This window comes from Rissa tridactyla, chromosome 2 (assembly GCF_028500815.1).
Source record: "Rissa tridactyla isolate bRisTri1 chromosome 2, bRisTri1.patW.cur.20221130, whole genome shotgun sequence".
NCBI lineage: Eukaryota > Metazoa > Chordata > Aves > Charadriiformes > Laridae > Rissa > Rissa tridactyla.
The window spans coordinates 67,769,509-67,787,422 of NC_071467.1; the positions used below are offsets into that span (position 1 = coordinate 67,769,509).

The window sequence follows — 17,914 nt, forward strand, 5'->3', positions numbered from 1 at the left end:
ATACTAAATGTTAACTCTAGATGGGAAATGATTCTTTTACTTGGGCACAAGCTACCTTGCAAAAACAAGGAACGTACTCTTTTAAGGCTTGATTCAATACAGCCCTTCGCCAGCCCGTTTGGAATACACGTGCTTAACATTCAGCGTGCTCTTAAGCACTTCACCTCATCAGAGCCTAAGAGAAAGACCAGTATAAACAGTTTGAAAGCCTCAGGGAAAATATTTTTCATAAATAAAATATGAACTTCAGCTATTCTGTCCCCGGTACTTTTAAGTAACTTTATTAATAAGTAGAGAAAGAATATTCTACATTTTTTTAAACATTTGGCTACATGTTCCCTTGATTTGCAGTGGAGAAATACGCAGTTTGACATTTGTAAATGTGCAATAATTAGGATCTCCATGATTATTTTGTGATTTTTATGGAGTTTTTTCTAATACTGCTCTTTTTTATCACTCATAATTGGGTGAGCCTTTGACCAATTTACCAATTCATCAAAATGCTTATCTAAAATACCTTGAATTTATAAGTCTGATAACATGATTATCAGGATATACATAAAGTGCATCAACCACTTTCCTGTGGAAATAGTGTATAGATTTATTTCAATCAGAAATACAATACAGTATGCATGTGTTTAAATACAAACTAAATAATAAGTTGCACAGGAAAATCAATATTCTAGGTGCTTAGCTGCATCTTTACTTGCCTGAACATTTCTAAGAGCTGACATTTACTCACTGATGCACCATACAAATATAGAAATCTAAAATGCCCAGACCTTAAAAACCCCAAATGTCCAAATATAAAAAACAGATCTGAAAAGAAATAATTGGCGAGGTAGTTACAGCATTTTACTTCCTTTCTTCCTTCCATGTATACGCTATTTGCAGTAACAGCTACAGAAATTTATGAGCCCAGTGACTCGGATGACACTACTTAGATTTTAAGGGCAAGTATGCTTAATATTCATGATCCATAAAACTTATTTATCTGTTTTCTGAACCATATCTACAAGGGATTTCTGTTCCCTCTGCCACGGCTTTTCCCATAGTCCAGGAGCAGCAGGCTAGAAGTCCTCTGGACCAGGTTCCCTCCTCTTCCTCCCCAGGTTGGGGGTTGCCTCAAATTGGGGAAATGGGCCCTGCTGTGTCCCTTGGGGCTTAGCAGCTGTGCTACGGAAAATAGACCTAAAGCAGAGAAAAAGTTTAATTTTCTCTACTGCACTGTCAGGAAATACCCACTAAAAAGGATGTCTTTCTTCCCGTAAACTTTCACCTGACTTTGTGCAAGAGGGAAAACTTGACACTAACATGCACAGGTCTGAAACATTAGTCTGAAAACTGAGCACCAAATCTTTTCTAGAATACTAATTGTGGCCCTTTGACTTCTATAAAATAACCTGCATCTTCAACATGCAAGCTAACAGAAAACATCATCTAGCTACAAAGAGATCCAAATTTCAACAGCGTCACAGTCTTTGCATTCAAAGAACAGGCTACAGGATAAATCCCATTAAAACAAGTAGCTTTAAAATCACACACAAATTCACAGATCAATAAACGTCTTTAAAGTTTACAACGGAAAGGTCCTTACAATGGCTTTGTGACGCTGCTGAGGTCTACACGCCACTCACAACGATCAGTATGTTACCCAGTATTTAATGCTGTGTTGGTTTGTTTTGCACTCATCTAAAGGGACCAGCAAGCAATTATTCCTCAGCTGCTCGTGTAGCTTGACTGATTTATTTCTCGATGCAATTTAACTGATCTACGTGTTCTTACCTGAGGCAATTGATACTTCTAATCCCCTATCAAATTTTGTGGTGTCATGATTGCTTTTTTTAAACTTCTGCCTTGCTTCTGTATCAATGAAACTGTCACAATGGAGAGGGAATTGTGTAGCCAGATACCAGGAAAAGGTTTTCATTTGGAAAAAAAAAAAGGAAAGTAACTGACAAGATAGGTATTTTGGTTCTCAAATGCCAAGCTTCAGGGTAATTCATAACAAAAGCACCGATAACAAAATTTCTGAGATGTGACTCCAATCATAGAAATTTCAATGTTAAGAAAGTCTAACACTTCCGCTTAGAAAATACCATTGCAGCCTTTTTCGGAGATGCTCACATGCTGCTCTGGTATGCGGCAAACATCTGAGTTCAGCAGAACAAGAGCCTCCAGGCTGCAGAAGTTTACCTCTGTCTCCCAGAATTCCCATTCAGCTGAGACACGAGCTTCTGATCACTGTAACTTCTCCTCCCCTTTGTAACTCCTGAAGAACCTTTTAACTCCCGAAGAACCTTTTAACCCAAGTAGCTCTACACGAACACGCTGAGGCTGTAGCCCCACAGTCACCAGGCAGACGCAGCAGCACCACCACACTAGCATCAGAAAGCAAGCCGAGCAGTGGCACGCAGGACTGGAAAAGCCAGATGAGGCAAAACCTGCAGTTCCTCAGACTCCACAAAGAATTCCACAAGTTATTTCCTCCGCCGCGTGGAGCAGGACCCGGTCCTTCACCCAGGGCGGCTGAGGGACGGAGGGAGGGAGGGAAAACTGCCAGGCTGGCTGATGCTGCTGTCTCTCACTCCTGGGACAACGTTCTTCGCAGTCTCTAGCTGCGGTTTTTAGCTCTGTGTATTTTGCAGCACTCATAATGATGCCTGCTTATGCACAACATCATTCTAATTACATGATCAAACACAACTGAAGCGCTGTCTAATTCAGCAGCTAGAATGAATGAAGCAGAACTGAAATTGCACAGGCAGAAGAATTTCACCAGAAGTTTTTGGGGCACAAGTCACAATGTAGAACTTACAAGGTCTAAAATAATCCATAACTGTATTTTTCAAGGTTTTCCAATTAAAGGGTTGGCTCCTATATAGCTAATTTATGCCTACAGATAATAGATTTGACAAAACAACATACATCAATCTAACATGGATGGAAAACCACTATATTTTTTGCTGATTTTGAAATATAGTATATACACAACTCTTTCCTCAAATCTTTCTCTATAATCTCTTGATTTGTGTTGATTTACTCTGGAAAATTCTTCAGTTTGTCAGTATTATGATGACACTCAGAATTTTACATGTCCCCATGCAGCACATAGAGCATCCTCTGTGGTGATGTTAGCCCTGGACAGCTTGATTTACATGATCTATGATATTGTTTAAATTCACTCTTTGTATTTAAGTTATGTCGGTTTGGTTAGAGCTGGGTTGTTTTCACCTAAATTACCTGTTATTACACCTGCTGATACTACATGAGTGGCATGACACAGAAACTGTGCAGGTTACGCTCAGAGTGAAGGGTCACTCAACCAAAAAGGCTTGATCACACATAAGTGAGAGAGTTGGGTACAGCTTTGCTTATCTTAGCTGCATACACAAGATTTAACGTTGTCAAAGCGGTCTGTCCTGGTCTGAGGTAAAACAGAACCAATTTTCCGATTTGTAATTTTACCTTTTAGCTGGGCCTCTTCTAACTGACTAAAGTCTGAAATTAACAGCATATTGTTCAGACACTGTTCACTCTCAGAGCGATAAGACCTGATTATACCAAGGAATGGTAGGCACAGAGGCTCTTGCTTATACTTATTGCTGTAACAACCAAGGTCAGCTAATCTCGTTATTTGCCCCGTTAGAGGGTCAGAAGCGGAAAAGCAGAAGGGTCCCACCTGCAGGGAGGAGCGGATGGGAGAGGTGACCCAAAACTGACCAACAGGGTATTCCATCCCATGTGCATCACGCTCAGTATAAAAGCTAAGGGATCAAAGGGGCAAGTCTCTTTTCTTCAATGGCTGACGTCTGAGGAGGACCCTGTCTGTTCGTCTGCCTTTGATCCCGATCCGAGCATTCCTGACTCTAGTTCCGGAATTCAGCTTCTGTCCGTCACTGACTCCAGTCTGGGACTTTCCCTGTGTCTGCTGGGACGCAATCGTCATCCTGGGAGCTGGATACGGTTTTGTATATATTGTATACTTTTTTATTATTTTATTATTATTTCTTATTTCCTTATTTATTATTATTTTCATTAAAGTAGTTTAGTTCTTTTTCTAAACTCATAAATCTCCTTATCTCTTCCTCTCCCCTCTGAGGGGGGGGCGGAGGGGCATCTGTCGTTCTGATTGGCCAATCCGGCCAAAACCATGACACAGTCCAACAAGTTCTCGGATGAGAGGCAGAAAGACTTGTCTGGAGAGACAATAAGGTTTCATGAAGCTTTGGCTAGATGTTGGAGGCTGGATATATAGAAATATAGATACTATTAGAAGTATCAACAACACAGAGGTGTGTGAACGTCTTCTTAGACCATGCTCTAAAAGAATAATCTGATTTCTGACAGTGTTTAGTAGGCATGGTTATAATTTTGGTGCATTTGAGGTCATTACAAATGACCTCAATTTGTACAAATTGAAATCACAAAATTGGGAAAATTATTATCACATAGAAAGATTCAACAAGTGAAGCATGATGGATCCTAGATTTGATTAAAACTGTTTATAACAAAATGAGAGGACAGCCTGCTGTCCAGTGTTTTGGGTTCATACGCTGACAATCTCAGCTGTCATTATGGACCAGATAAAAAGTGGATGATAACACAGAAGGCAGAGTCCTGGGATTATTTTTCTAAAAATTAGAACAGAAATACTCACAAATTGATCAAATAAGGTGGATGGGGAAGGGGAAAAAAAAAAAAAAAGAAAAAGGAAAAAAAAAGGCAGCCTACTTTAGTTTGCAAAGTGGTGCCTTTGGCCACTGCCTGTTTTGCTACGGCAGCTCTGAAGCTGGGACTCAGCACAAGTAGAGAATGCTGTCCTGGACTGAAGGGGCTCCAGCAAGGGCCTTGCTGCACTTCCTGCCTCCTCACCTTCCACAAGTTTCTTCGTGTGAAGAACTCCAATGGGGAAGTACTACCATACCACATGCTCTACTGAAGCGCAAGATCTTTGTTGTGCTATGAAATCTTAAAAAAGAACGCTATCTTAACATTGTTCTAGCAGAGGCTAGATATTTCAAAAACCATCCTCATCACCAGCAACAGCTGAGGCAACAACTTGCTATGAGAAGATGGTGGGGAGAAGAGCAGAAGGGAACATATATCGACGTCCTAAAAGCCGATTCCAAAAATACTAGAAAACTATTTGAAAATGTACTGTGCATTTGTCTACAACAAATGCCATTATAATACTTTAATTTTCCTGTGTTTCCCTAAAATGCTTGCAGGCTCCAAGAATCCTATTTGCAACTGGAACAACTCTCCAAGGAAGAAAACTAGTTCATCATCGAAATCATGACTGCCAGAAAAGAGGAGCAGTGATGTATGAAAATATTGAACATCAGACCTGACAACCTCAGAGCATTTCCAGGCTAAGTCAGCTAATAACACCATTTTTAACATTACAGGTGGATTCACACTCAGCGAAATGCTATATTCAAGTTAAGGAATACTTTTGCCTTGAGCTGTCATAAAGATTAACAACAGCATAGGGTATGTTAATTGGTGAAGCCAAAATCTCAGAAGTACTGCAGGGTGAATAGAGAGTTAAAATACAGTTTTAAAAGTTTAATTTCTTTTTTGCTGGCCAGAAAGTAAAAATGTCACATTGCAAAATATTCCCCAAGGGAGAATTTTGCTCTTAGGTGCACACAGAAATTCCCATGAGGCTAAATTCTAATTCTTGTAAGAGCAATGTGGGTCACTTTCACTGACGACAAAAAAGACTCCTTTTAAAAGCTTTCTGAAACTGCCCAATGATGGGGTAACCTAGATGAAAAACAGAACATAAATTAAAGTTTGCTGTGCAACTATTCAGCAATGGAGAGTAGTCCAATTAACCTAAATCAACAGATCTTTGTAAATGTGATAAAAAAATTAACATAAAAATGCATTTCTTTATTTCTTTTCTTAGAGTATCCCAATCAGTGATGTAAAGGATAAAAACAAGCAGTTTATAACTAATTTTATACTTCACAATTTACTTCCTAAATGAACCTGCTTTAAGATTTTGTCATATTTAGAAATGTATTTATCATTTACATGCTTTAATCATTCTCTAAATGCTCCAAACTTAATATACAGCAAAGCAGATGTTGAGAAGATTTTAGAGTAGTATGATAACAGCTCTTCAAAGAACAGTAGAAAACATATCCTTAAAATTTTCACAAACTGGTTTATGAATAGTCTTCCTACTTTATCAACCTTCATAAAATTATCTGTATGCTCTCTGAGATTTCTCCTTTATCTTTTTCCCATATTTCCTATTCCTGAATATCTGATACCCAGTCAAGAATTATGCTGTTGTGCCAAAAGAATATATATAATAAGCACAACCGATCACTAAAATATTCAGCATTTCTTTGATTTACATGATCTGCATTAGAAGTTGCAGCCTTTTATAGGCATCACTAGATGCTACTTTTTAAATTGCTATACTCCACCACATTATTTTAATCACTCGCAGTTATTTGACATCTGAGTCATGTAATTCCACATAGTACACTATCTAGAGGCATTCTGCAAATGTGCTTGAACAAGCTCTTGTGTCTAATCATTCATTACTAACTTACAGCACTACAGCTGATCAGCACTCTTAAAATTTATTCATTAATTCTAGAAAGCATTTCAGACGAAGTTTCTTCTAAATTTTCGGTGAGCAAAAAGGATTTTAGAATAACAGTTTGAGTTATATCCACAATTTATTTATTAAAGTATTTTGCTAGGTAAGGACCTCCTCCTACTCATGATGAAGTTAAAAGAGATTTGCCACTGACTGAAACAGGAACAGGATCAAACCAGTAAAATCTTACTATACCTTGCCTGTGCAGTGAAATAATAATAAAATGCAATGTCTAATACAAGCAGTGAGAAGAATAATACTAAAATTTTGCATCTTTGTGGCATTTATTGTCCCAGAAGAGTCCCGGTGTAAAGCTAGTAAATAATAACTTCCTCATCCATCTGAAATCTCAGTGAGAGTTTTAGGTACACAGAACGGAATTACCAGAGCTGGAACGATCCCAAGGCAGCAGGGCTAACATCTGTTCCCGTGGAAAATAAAACAAGAACTATAATACCCTCAAGCACTCAGGAATTCAGTTTTATACTATTTCTAAAATATGCTATTTCTAAAATCATAGTGGTTTTTAACTTGAGAGTCATGACTGAAAGGTGCTCACATCTCGAACTTTGAGCTAACTTAGGTACTTTTGCAGTGCTATTTTCTAGGAGGGAAGGGAAATAAATCAGAGGTAGGTCTGAGGAAAGAGTTTGCAGACTGAGGCTGATGCAGAATAAATAATCTTGATGCTCTGACCACTGCGCATATCGAGTGAATATGCTACAAGTGATGGCTGTGCTATATTTGGTGAATTTCATCCCCAAGCTACTGGGCAGTTGAGGGCTTGGAAGTATCCATGGAAGATGTCTTTGCTTGTGATTTCAAATGGAGATGTAGCAGACAAAAGCATTGCCTTAGGACCAAAGTATGGCCCTAAATTTGCCATACCTCTTTTTTTGTTCTCTTAGTGACATCAAATGCAGGAATAACTATACCACTGAAAAACACCCTTACTCTAGAACGTCCGTAATTCATGGGGTTTAGCCTTTATGTCATTGCATCATCTGCAAAAACTCATCTAGAAGCATGATTCAGCTGTGCCTGTACCAGCCTGTACTCGTTTGATTCACATACCATCTGCCAGGTAACCATAAAAGAGCCTAGCTGGCTCTTCAGGACCACCACGCTTCATGTACTAAACACTTATATGGCCCATCTAGTAAATATATGACGCATGCCTATACGTCTATATCTGGACATATTTCTGTGGAATGAATATCATCTGCTAGTGGTCTGCTCTTCAACAAGGACAGTAAAATCAGTTTCAAGAAAAGCACAGTCAGGTGAGAAGATGTTCATTAATCTCTACACGCTATTAAACCAATCAGAACATGAACAAGATGCATTGGAGACTAGAAACTCAGAACTGCTCAGTGATGCAGATTACATGAAAGCCTTCCAGGAAATCTTTTCCTTTCCCATTATATTCTCCTAAATACACCTTTTCCTGCAGTCTTCCTTTCCAGACTCATTGTTCTTTAAAAAAAGGTGGTGGGGCAGGGGGTAGGGACATAGCTATGGATTTATTCCTCTCCCAGGGCCTCTCCATCCAGAATGCAGAACCAACTCTTCATCTGTCCCCTCTGCACTCAAGACATTTCTCTCTTGGGGAAGGAGCTGTCTTCCTTTACAGGCAACAATACTTGAAAGGGGCTTGAAATAATTTTAACCTGCGCCATGTAATCATAGCACCCAAGACAGTTGTTTGCTAGGCTACTGCATTAATTGACACACTATGTTCTACCACAGCTACCAAGAACTGCATCAGGTCCTAGGGCAATTAAAGCATCTGAGATTTTCCCTTCTCTATCATGCTTCACTTTCCTTCTGCACCTCCCTTAACAGCAATGCTCTAGTCCTTCCTTGGGAGGTTACAGCTGCAGTTTCAGTGACAGAAATGACTAAATTTCACAAACAGAAAATTAGAAATTTGTGACGTTGTCAACACCACACACCTTGCACCCCTTTTTCCATTTTGGATTATAATTGCAGGAGAGACTCTGTTAAAACAATTCTTATAGCATATATTGCAAATCCTTAACTCTTTTCCACAGGCTCGTATATGGAGAACAGAGACATGTTGTACATATCCTGCAGCTGATGTGGGATCATCACCAGAGATTCACACTGATGTGTCATCTACCTTTGATCATAAGATACTGACATGGTTTGAAACCATGGTATAGGTGGATGGAACTACTCCAGGTTTTCTATTATTTTTTCAGAGATGATATTTCATTGTTACACTTCGTGCAAGAGGGTCACTTCTCCATAAATGTCTGTAAGGTTTTATCCTATCACCGTTTTTCAACAGGCACATGAACAACATTTCCTATCTCTTGTCAAAAAGATCTTGGTCACGTGAGGCACGGGGCTTTACCTCAATGAAAGAAGGTACATAACATTTTTCCTTCTTTTTCTACCACATGCTGGAGGGGTGGCAAAGGAAGACCTCACCTTCCTAGTACTTCTGCCTAAACAGAACACAAAAGGCCATCTAACCATCAGGAAAAAAAAATCTCCTACTTTGGCAAGAGAAAACAGAACCCGTAGTTCCGATGTTGCTTGTCCGGCATGTATAGGCTGTCCCCTCTTTCAGGTTTTTTTTTTTTTCAAATGTCCCTCTATACCAACCTCAGACAAAACCAACTGCCAGGGGAAGAAACTGTCTTGAAGACTCTCTTTAAAATCACTGATACCCACTCCTAGTTTAAATGCTGATCTGGAGCAGGACAGAGTTTCCAAATTCTGTAAATGTTATTTTTTCTTTAGTCTTTTCATCATTCAAATCCAAATAACACAGGCAAGGAAAACAGAATAAGAGAAAAGAAAACAAAAAAAAAAAGATAAAACAAAGGTGGATTGGAAGCAGGCAGCTACAATACAAAACACACTTCAGAAAAACCAGGGTGGTAGAACTACTGAAATGCGTTTTGTTTCTTCAGAAGCTTGAAGGAGAACTACGCCGTGAAGCACAAACCTGCACCGCCACTTAGACAATGCAATCACCTTCATTAGAGCTTTGTTTCTTTATAATTTGAAGGGAACGTTCACTCTTTGTACTCAAAGTAGCAACAAAGCAGCTTCTAGGGCATATTATGTAGTATGTTAAACACTGTCTAGATACAGACACAATTAAACACAGAGCAGAGGAAGCTAAGAGATGTTAGCCAGATCTTAGAAAATGTTTCACTAGCTTTTCTGTAAATGTATGTTCATTTATTTTCATCAAATATCCATCTATTAGAATGACAGATGCAGTAATAAGTGTTCTACAACTTCAGACTAAAGCCTTTTTTATTTGCCACCTACTTTATCTATTAAAGCGTCAACTGCTGATTAGCTTGAGGGCTAATCTTGAAATGTCAGAGTTAATACCAGTTCTCACTTTAAAAAGTTAGGATTTCCTTCTGTATGCAGTTTTACATTGTTGGCAGATGAAAACATTTGCACTGAATTTTCCTAATGAGCAAACATTGTTTATGACCCTATGCAAACTTGCTGATGGCTTACTTTAGCAGCTCTCTATTTTGAGGCGTCTCCTAAATGAACTGGACATATAGAGAACAAATTATTTCATCAACCCACTCTACTGCTCTCAGTTGCTCATCTGAGTTGGAAAATGCACTGGAAGTCAGGAGGGAGTAAGGAAGTAAGAGATTCACCACATTTATCTCCACTGGGGGAAGCTCAGATAACAGGTTCAGGAAAACCAAAAAGAGATGTAGGAGGTCTTGCATACAACCAGACTCCAAATATTTTTCTTTCTTGTGCTACACGAGACACCCTGTAACAGGAAGCAAGTTCTGAAAAATCAAAAGGAAACCGGAGGCATCAAGTTCAGAGTAGTTCACGTTCATAACCCATGGGGTCAGGTGTGGAAAAAACTGAGATCTGCCAACAGTGGAGTGGCGTTGCGAGCACATACATGTGCGTGCATGCATATATACATATATATAGTTTCCTGACTATGCATTTTGCTAGCTTATTGAACTCCCTCAAATCACCTGATTAAGGATAACGGCCAAATGTAAATTTTCAAATGCTCAAAATTAAGACCAAGTCAAATTTTGATGGAACATTCAAAAGTATTTCTCAGGAACAGATATCTTTATAGTGTTAGGTATTCCACTGCACACAAAACCTCCACCCACCCCCCGCCCCTTTATAAAATTAAATTTACTTTTAAAGCACTATTCTAGATTAATAAGAACTTACTTGATTAAAATTTCTGCCCTCCTTCCAATACTTTTTTACTATCTGCCCTACCTCAGCCATGCCAACAAAGAAAATTTGACTCCAGGTATAAATAGCTCCTGAGGCTTAAATCAGAACTGTTCATGCAAAATGAACTGCACTGATCAATGCCTCTACAGAAACGTGTGTTAGGCCCCCATATTAAGCATAAGTTTACTCTGCTGATGTCCACACTAATTCCATCTGATTCTCTGCCGTAGACCAACGTATTCCTTAATTTAACAGTCTTAGGGTATGTTACTTTTCCAGGATGACATGAAATGAATATTGTCTCCCTGTTCCTATTCTGATGCTAACACTTCCTGTATGTCTGAGGTTCCTGTACAGCTCAGTGGCTACTGAAGCCTGGAAAGCGGAGGCAAGCTGCAAAAATCAGTCTTCAGAAATAATCAGCATCAAAATACAAAATGAACTTCATATCAATAAGCATTTTTCCAGTTATGAAACATGACTGGATCCATTCAAATGCAGGATGCCAGGGACAGACTTGAAAGCTATTTCATGGCTGTGGTTTCAATTGCGCAGCAGCTACTGTGATGGAATTTTATCCTACTGTGCTAGAGTCTCTGGCTGACATAAAAGGACAGACAACGCTGTATTTAATTTTCTCTCCACCCCACTGTAATTCTTTTTCCATTAGACACAAATAATAGAAGGCCATAAGGATGAGAAATAAATGAACAATCTTGAAGCCTGATTTATAATCACAGATAATAGCAATAAACTCAAGCAGTAGAATACCCTACTGCAACAGTTACAGGACTTCAGGCACAAACCAGGGAAAATGGTAACATTCATGACATCACATCAGTGACAAAGGCAAAGCAATTAGGAAATTAGAGGAAAGCATTTTTTAAAAATAATGTCATGTTTTGCATAAAAAAGAAATTAAAAATTATCTCGAACACATGTTGTATTTTTCCCACCACCTGGCTATCCCCACAGAACCAATACAAACTTTTAGCATACTGAGAACAAATGTGGTATTTAATCTCTTTCCAAGTACAACCAACTTTTCTTTGCTAACAAATATAAACACTGCTGTAGTTGTAAGGTACTGTGTAACCATCCATGGTCTTTACAAAAAGGAAAAAAGAGGAAAAAATGACAAAATATCCTTCTATTCTCTAGATGGATTTTGATTCAGTATGCACTAAATATGCCTCAGTGCCCTGAGAAGACAGCACTAATTCTTCACTAATTATCAAGCCTACATGTCATGCTATGGTAGTATTACACAAAATAAAGTTAGGCTTTTCTTCTTCTTTGGTGTTCACACATACATGATGGGCATGTTATATGTATTATGCTATAAACTGCTATGTAATTGAAATGCAGATATACAGACATCCCCGATGTATATTTTGTTTCCCATCGCTTTATCACTGATTCAAAGTAGTAACACTTCAACAGAGACCTCAGTAGATTCTTCAACTCTAAATTACTTTCAGGGGCTCTACCAACTACATAAGGTGACTCCTCAGACATCTGAACTGCTTCAAAATAAATTGTGTGAGTACTTACTTTCTTATCTTTCATTTTCTGACAGGTTATCAGAAAGAATACTGTACTATTTCAGAATAGGGATATATTTAGCAAAGAAACAGGCATCTGTCAGTTTATAAACGATTAGGGTGGCAGGGTTGCATTTGTTTTACAAAACTGGCTTTATCTGGATTAAGAAAAGTGGAAAAAATTGTCCAAAATCCTTTAAGAGATTTTTTTTGTTTCAATAACTTTCCCGTTAAAAAATAAGTAAGTGCTCTGATAAGCAAGGAATTAGAAAAATGTAAACCGTGAAAGTCAAGTTAGCCTCAAATCAACAGGACTCTTCTGAAAGCTGGTCGTTGCAGATGGACCATCCTAACCACACAATGCCTAACTCGATTTGAAAAGGGCCAGCATCGGGGGATCTGGCTGCAGAATTGGGACATTCAGATTAACAAAACTGTAGGAACATCCCGGCAGGTCTTCTGTTTGTTCATATTCCATTTCTCATCACCAAGTGCTTTTGTACCGGTAAAACAGTATCCATTTTACCTTTGAAAAAGTGTAGCAGATAACCATATGAGTGTTTTCCGATAAAACACCAAATATATCTTTCCTTGCTCTATATTCAAAATACACTTGAAAATTACATGGTAACCAACCTGACTGTAAGTCAGATAAGCATGAAGGAAAACTAACAGAAGGAACCATTTTGCTAAGAGAAAAAAAAATCCAGAAAAAGAGCATAACCTTCATGAATGTTTAAGGAATAGCTATAATTTCCTTTCCAATAGATTTCTGACCGTAGAATTAGAATAAGTAATATCCGTGTACTGAATTTCTGATGCACAAAAAGAGGATTAGTCCTGTCAAGACTCTGGACCATAGCCTAAACTGTTTTCTAAATGTTGTTGCCTAGAAAAAAAGAAAAAAAAAAGATCAGGAAAAATGAACACAAAACTGAAAGAATGACATTCTGTGTAATGAGGAACTAGCACACTTCACTCCCAGCGAATCTTTTCAAAATTGTTTAAAAAATTCCACAAAAACCACCACTCAACAGTGATTATATTTTTTATGGTTTTCTATAAACAATTTCAAAGAAAATGAAAATTGGGTAAAGAGATTTATTATTTATGACGTGACGGGGTTTCTGATATCATATTCACAGAAAGCATAAAGAAAGATGCCTCTTAAGAGATTTTGCGTTTTTAGATTCTTGTCTACAGTTTCTTGTCTACCTTCTCCTCTTGCATAATATTTAACCACATATTTTACTACATCATTGGATGAGTTTTTGAATATTGATAAGATTCAGTCCTTCCTTTTATTTATTTTTTTTTCAGAAACTCATTTCATATTTGGCATAGATACTGTAGAATAAATGAAAGTCCTTTTCCTGTTTAGAATAAGTTTTTAAGAATAAATTGTAAAAATTTTATCCTAAAATACCTTTTCTGGAAAAAGAAAATAACAATAAGATTTGGAACTCCGAGACCCAAAACTTATGTTCCAGTGAAAGTTTTAAATTAGGTCACAAATGACAGCAATTTATTAGACTGAAGAATAAAAAGTTAAAAATATTTCTGGTAAGAATCAATCTGTTCCTTCAACTTTCTGAACATTTCAATGCAAAACTTTTAATATCTGCTATAAAACTCTTCTTTTTCACACTGTCTGGAAAAACTTGATTATTGTTTGTTCTAATTATATCCTAAGAGTGTAGCCGCTATAGATTTTCTACTCTCCATATCTTTCCGATTAAAATGTTTTTGTGAACATATTATAGGAACAAGAAGCATGATCCTTGCAAATACTAAATTTGGGCTGTGCATTGTCACGATGACTTGGTAGACCAATCTTAAAGAGAAACGTTTTACAAAGTGCCTCAGAGAAGCACTAAGTGCGGTGAATAATTGTGCAGTAATTTCTTTAAAAACCATTATACCTGAAGGAGTAAAGTAAGTAAACACGGCTGAATATGGTTGGTGAAACTTTGATTCATTCCCTCCCTAGAGGGATGCAGTTCATATGTGAGGTTTTGCTGGTGTCTCTGAAACTAATAAAAAAGAGCCATCTTTGTCTTAGAGGTTTTGGGATTTATTTTTTTTTCTGGGGGGGAGCAGTGAAAGGCAATTAAGCAGTACTAATGAAATCTATCAAATTTACTATAATCGGCTGTCAAGAGTAAACAGTAGGCAAAAAGACTAAAATGGGGAAAGAAGAAAAAAAAAGAAACTACATAGCAATATACAATTTCAACTACATTGAGAGCTACTGTACTTGGAATAATTCAGGACAAAGGTGTCTGATTGCCTGCAGAGTCTGGTTCATAACTACTACTGACTGAAAGTTCCATCACAGATCCAGTCCTGCTACAAATGCAATGGGATACCCAATTCTTTTACTGAAACCTTCAGTCAAATTCAGTGTAAAAAGAAAGCAAAATTCATACTGTACAGGCAACTAGATTCCAGTATTGTCTTGCCTTATGATTGGTTTTTGCTTACAAATCCTAAATTAGTCTCAATTGTACCGTGACGCAAAACATAGGCTTCTTCAGCAATTAACAAGAACACCAAAAAGTTGAGCCTGCACTCATTGTTGATGTCTATACGTAGGCATTTCCTCCTTGAAACAATTTGTGACACATATGACCACCTTAGTTCTGCTACTTCAACATGTTTTGAGGTTAATTGATACCCAAGATAATTTAAATTAACATGAGGACAGAATCTGACAAGCTGCAGCGGCAGAAATCATTGCCAACCTTCTGCATGCTCTTGCTGCAAGGAGGTGCCTGAAAGCACTCCCTCTGTGCACAGCTGAAATACACGTTTCTTCAAAACTCTGGTTTCCTTATCTAGCCATGTTGCGGCCCAAGTACACCGCCTAACAAAACATGTTCCAGTAGGTTCCTTGTTTGTTGCTATTGGAAACTGTGAAGACCATTCTCCCTGAAATGGAGTCTGCTCATCTCTCGGTGAAGGATATGGCTCTGCACCACATATGCACCGCTAACTTCTGACCGACATTGTCTCAAACACAATCAAGTAATTAAGAAGTTTTAGGGCCACACTCCTACTGCCAGTTTTCCTCTGATAAAAACTAGAAGCAATGTCAATTAAAAAAAAAAAAATTACTATGAATTTGCAATGGTGCAATTGAAAACAGAATGAGGTTATTACTCTATGTGACCAGTTCTTCTTAAGTCATAGTCAACATGCTTTGTACTTGACTGGGAAAAAATACAAATTATAAACTGAACTATGTTGTAAGAATATCTTGGATGTACAACACTGGAGTTGGAGATATTAGTGTTCTATTATCTATTACCAAAAAATAAATGTTGGAGGGAAATAGGAGGTATTTTCAGATGACCTTCCAGCTACTCCTCAGCTGCTCAAACGGTCACTTAAAAGGTCACTGCAGCTTGCAACACCTGTGGTTCCCTTGAGACCACTCTGAGTTGTTCATTCAGATTACATCCATGCTTAAAAATCTGGTAATTTAGGAACTGTACAGAGTCACCACTTGGCATCAGAAGACAGGTAATGTGCAAGAGTCTCAATGCAACAACGTTAATTTTTAAGATAAAGTAGAATTCTGGAAGCTCCAAAGATATAAGAAATACACAACTGTGTTTCTTTTTCAAGAGCATTTAAAATTTAATGCTTGCTTCAGTTATTGACACAACATCACAAGCCTCCTCCACCCCACAAGTATCTGTTTAGGACTTACCGTTACTCCAAAGAAGTTGGTTTCATTCATAGCATCCAGAAAAATTTTTCCAAGTTTGTGATTTGTGTAGTTAAAATCTTCAATTTTTTGGTGTTTGTTGGTGGCATTCAGATACTTCATGGCCCGCTGCAGGGTCTTGGCAATCACCCATATTCCATCATAGGCATAACCATGAAATTTGCTAGATTGCCCATCACCGCGCTTAGCATTGTATTCCTTTTCATATTGCTGTGGAGTCTGCAGAGGAGAAAAACTTCAGTTTTACTTCAATACTTAACTTTTTACAGAGTTGCGTCCAAAGCTACACTTAGAACTGTACCTTCCAATTTAGAGACATGCATGACTAATACAGAAAAGGCTGCCAAAACAAAAATTAAGAAATAAATTAAGATTGCAAGATAGAGAGATGGAAAAGCAGTTGTTCTGCGTCTCTGTATGGACAACTTGCTTTGTTTTGCTTTTGTACATAAGGCTTCAGTTCAACCAAATCTACCAGTGTACTGGTAAGCCATAATACCAGAACAGAGAATAAGTCTGTATCCCTGCAAATCAGTGGTCTGATTACACTTTACAGGATAATCAAATCAAATAACCTTTATTTGAGCAACTATTTGCTTAGTATGAAATTATCTGAGTGGCAATTTGTCTATGTTTTACAAGTTTACTATGCTCTTTATGGTGTGCTATCTTATGATGAGTTGCCTTTTTGTAAAGTTGCCTTTTGGGCTCACTCAGCAAGGCATGAAAGATAGATGAAAAGAAGATGAAAAGCAGCAAAATCAGGCATGTTTATTCATTGGCCAGAGTTTCCATGAATTTGTTCTGTGATAAAATGTTACGTACTTTATGGAAATAACACATATTTACATATTTAAAACAAGCCCTACCCCCCCCGCCCAAGTTCCGAGAGACACAAATCACCAATGAAATTAGCCATTTGCAGAATTAGGTTTAAACATAAAAGTTTTCCATTTCTGTGCTCAACTATTTAACTTGACATGACACAGCACATGATACTGCAGACTATAATTCAAGCTTTACTGTACATTTAACTGTAATGTTCACACAGGGGGAAGAGGACAGACTTAGGGAAAGGGAGTCTGCTGCTTCCTTACCCTGTAGAGAACTGGAAGTGGTTTCTAAATATTTAAAAATTACAAACCAGTGGAAAGATGAAACTAACTATGATGACTGACAGCTCTCTTTGTAGAAAAACCCTTCAGCTTCATCTCCCTCCTCAGTGCTTTGCTGTGTCAAGACACTGGTGAGACAACTGATGGTATAATAAAATAGTTGGAGGAAAAATACTAACCCTTCCTGATATGGTCTTTATCATTTTTGAGCTGAGAGGCTCAAAATCCACTCCAATATAACCTTCCATGGCTGCAAGAAGATTTTTGCTGAGACATTGTGAGGAATTAATCCAGGATTCCCACCAAAGGTTTTCATACCACCCTGGAATAATCCACTGATATTTGCTGCCATACATTTCTTCATCATAAGCCTACAAAGAAAAAAAATAGAAAAGCTAACAGACATATTCAATAAGTAATTGTTTCCTGTCCATGTTTTTTCCTTTATTAATGAAACTATGGCATATTTGACGGATACACAAGTATTTTGAACAGTTTAGAATTACTTGATAATAGTGAAGACTCTTTTCTTGAAGATTCCCATCTTTAAAATTCAGGTCACGAGAAGAGAATTTAGTAAAACCTGTTTTGCTTTCAATAGATCATTTATTCTAAAACAGAAAAATAAAATACTGGATTCTAAAATAGGGGGAGAGAAAGAGGAATACTG

General features: G+C 37.7%; 1 protein-coding gene across 1 annotated transcript in view; it reads right to left on the reverse strand.

The window, feature by feature from the left end:
- The window catches only part of GABBR2 (gamma-aminobutyric acid type B receptor subunit 2), a 488,425-nt gene that overhangs the window by 227,465 nt on the left and 243,046 nt on the right, over positions 1-17,914 (reverse strand). The window contains exons 6-7 of the mRNA XM_054191752.1: positions 17,424-17,615; positions 16,112-16,348 (exon numbers count right to left, since the gene is read on the reverse strand). Of these exons, the coding sequence (XP_054047727.1) occupies positions 16,112-16,348; positions 17,424-17,615 (429 nt within the window). The remainder of the gene's footprint in view (positions 1-16,111; positions 16,349-17,423; positions 17,616-17,914) is intronic.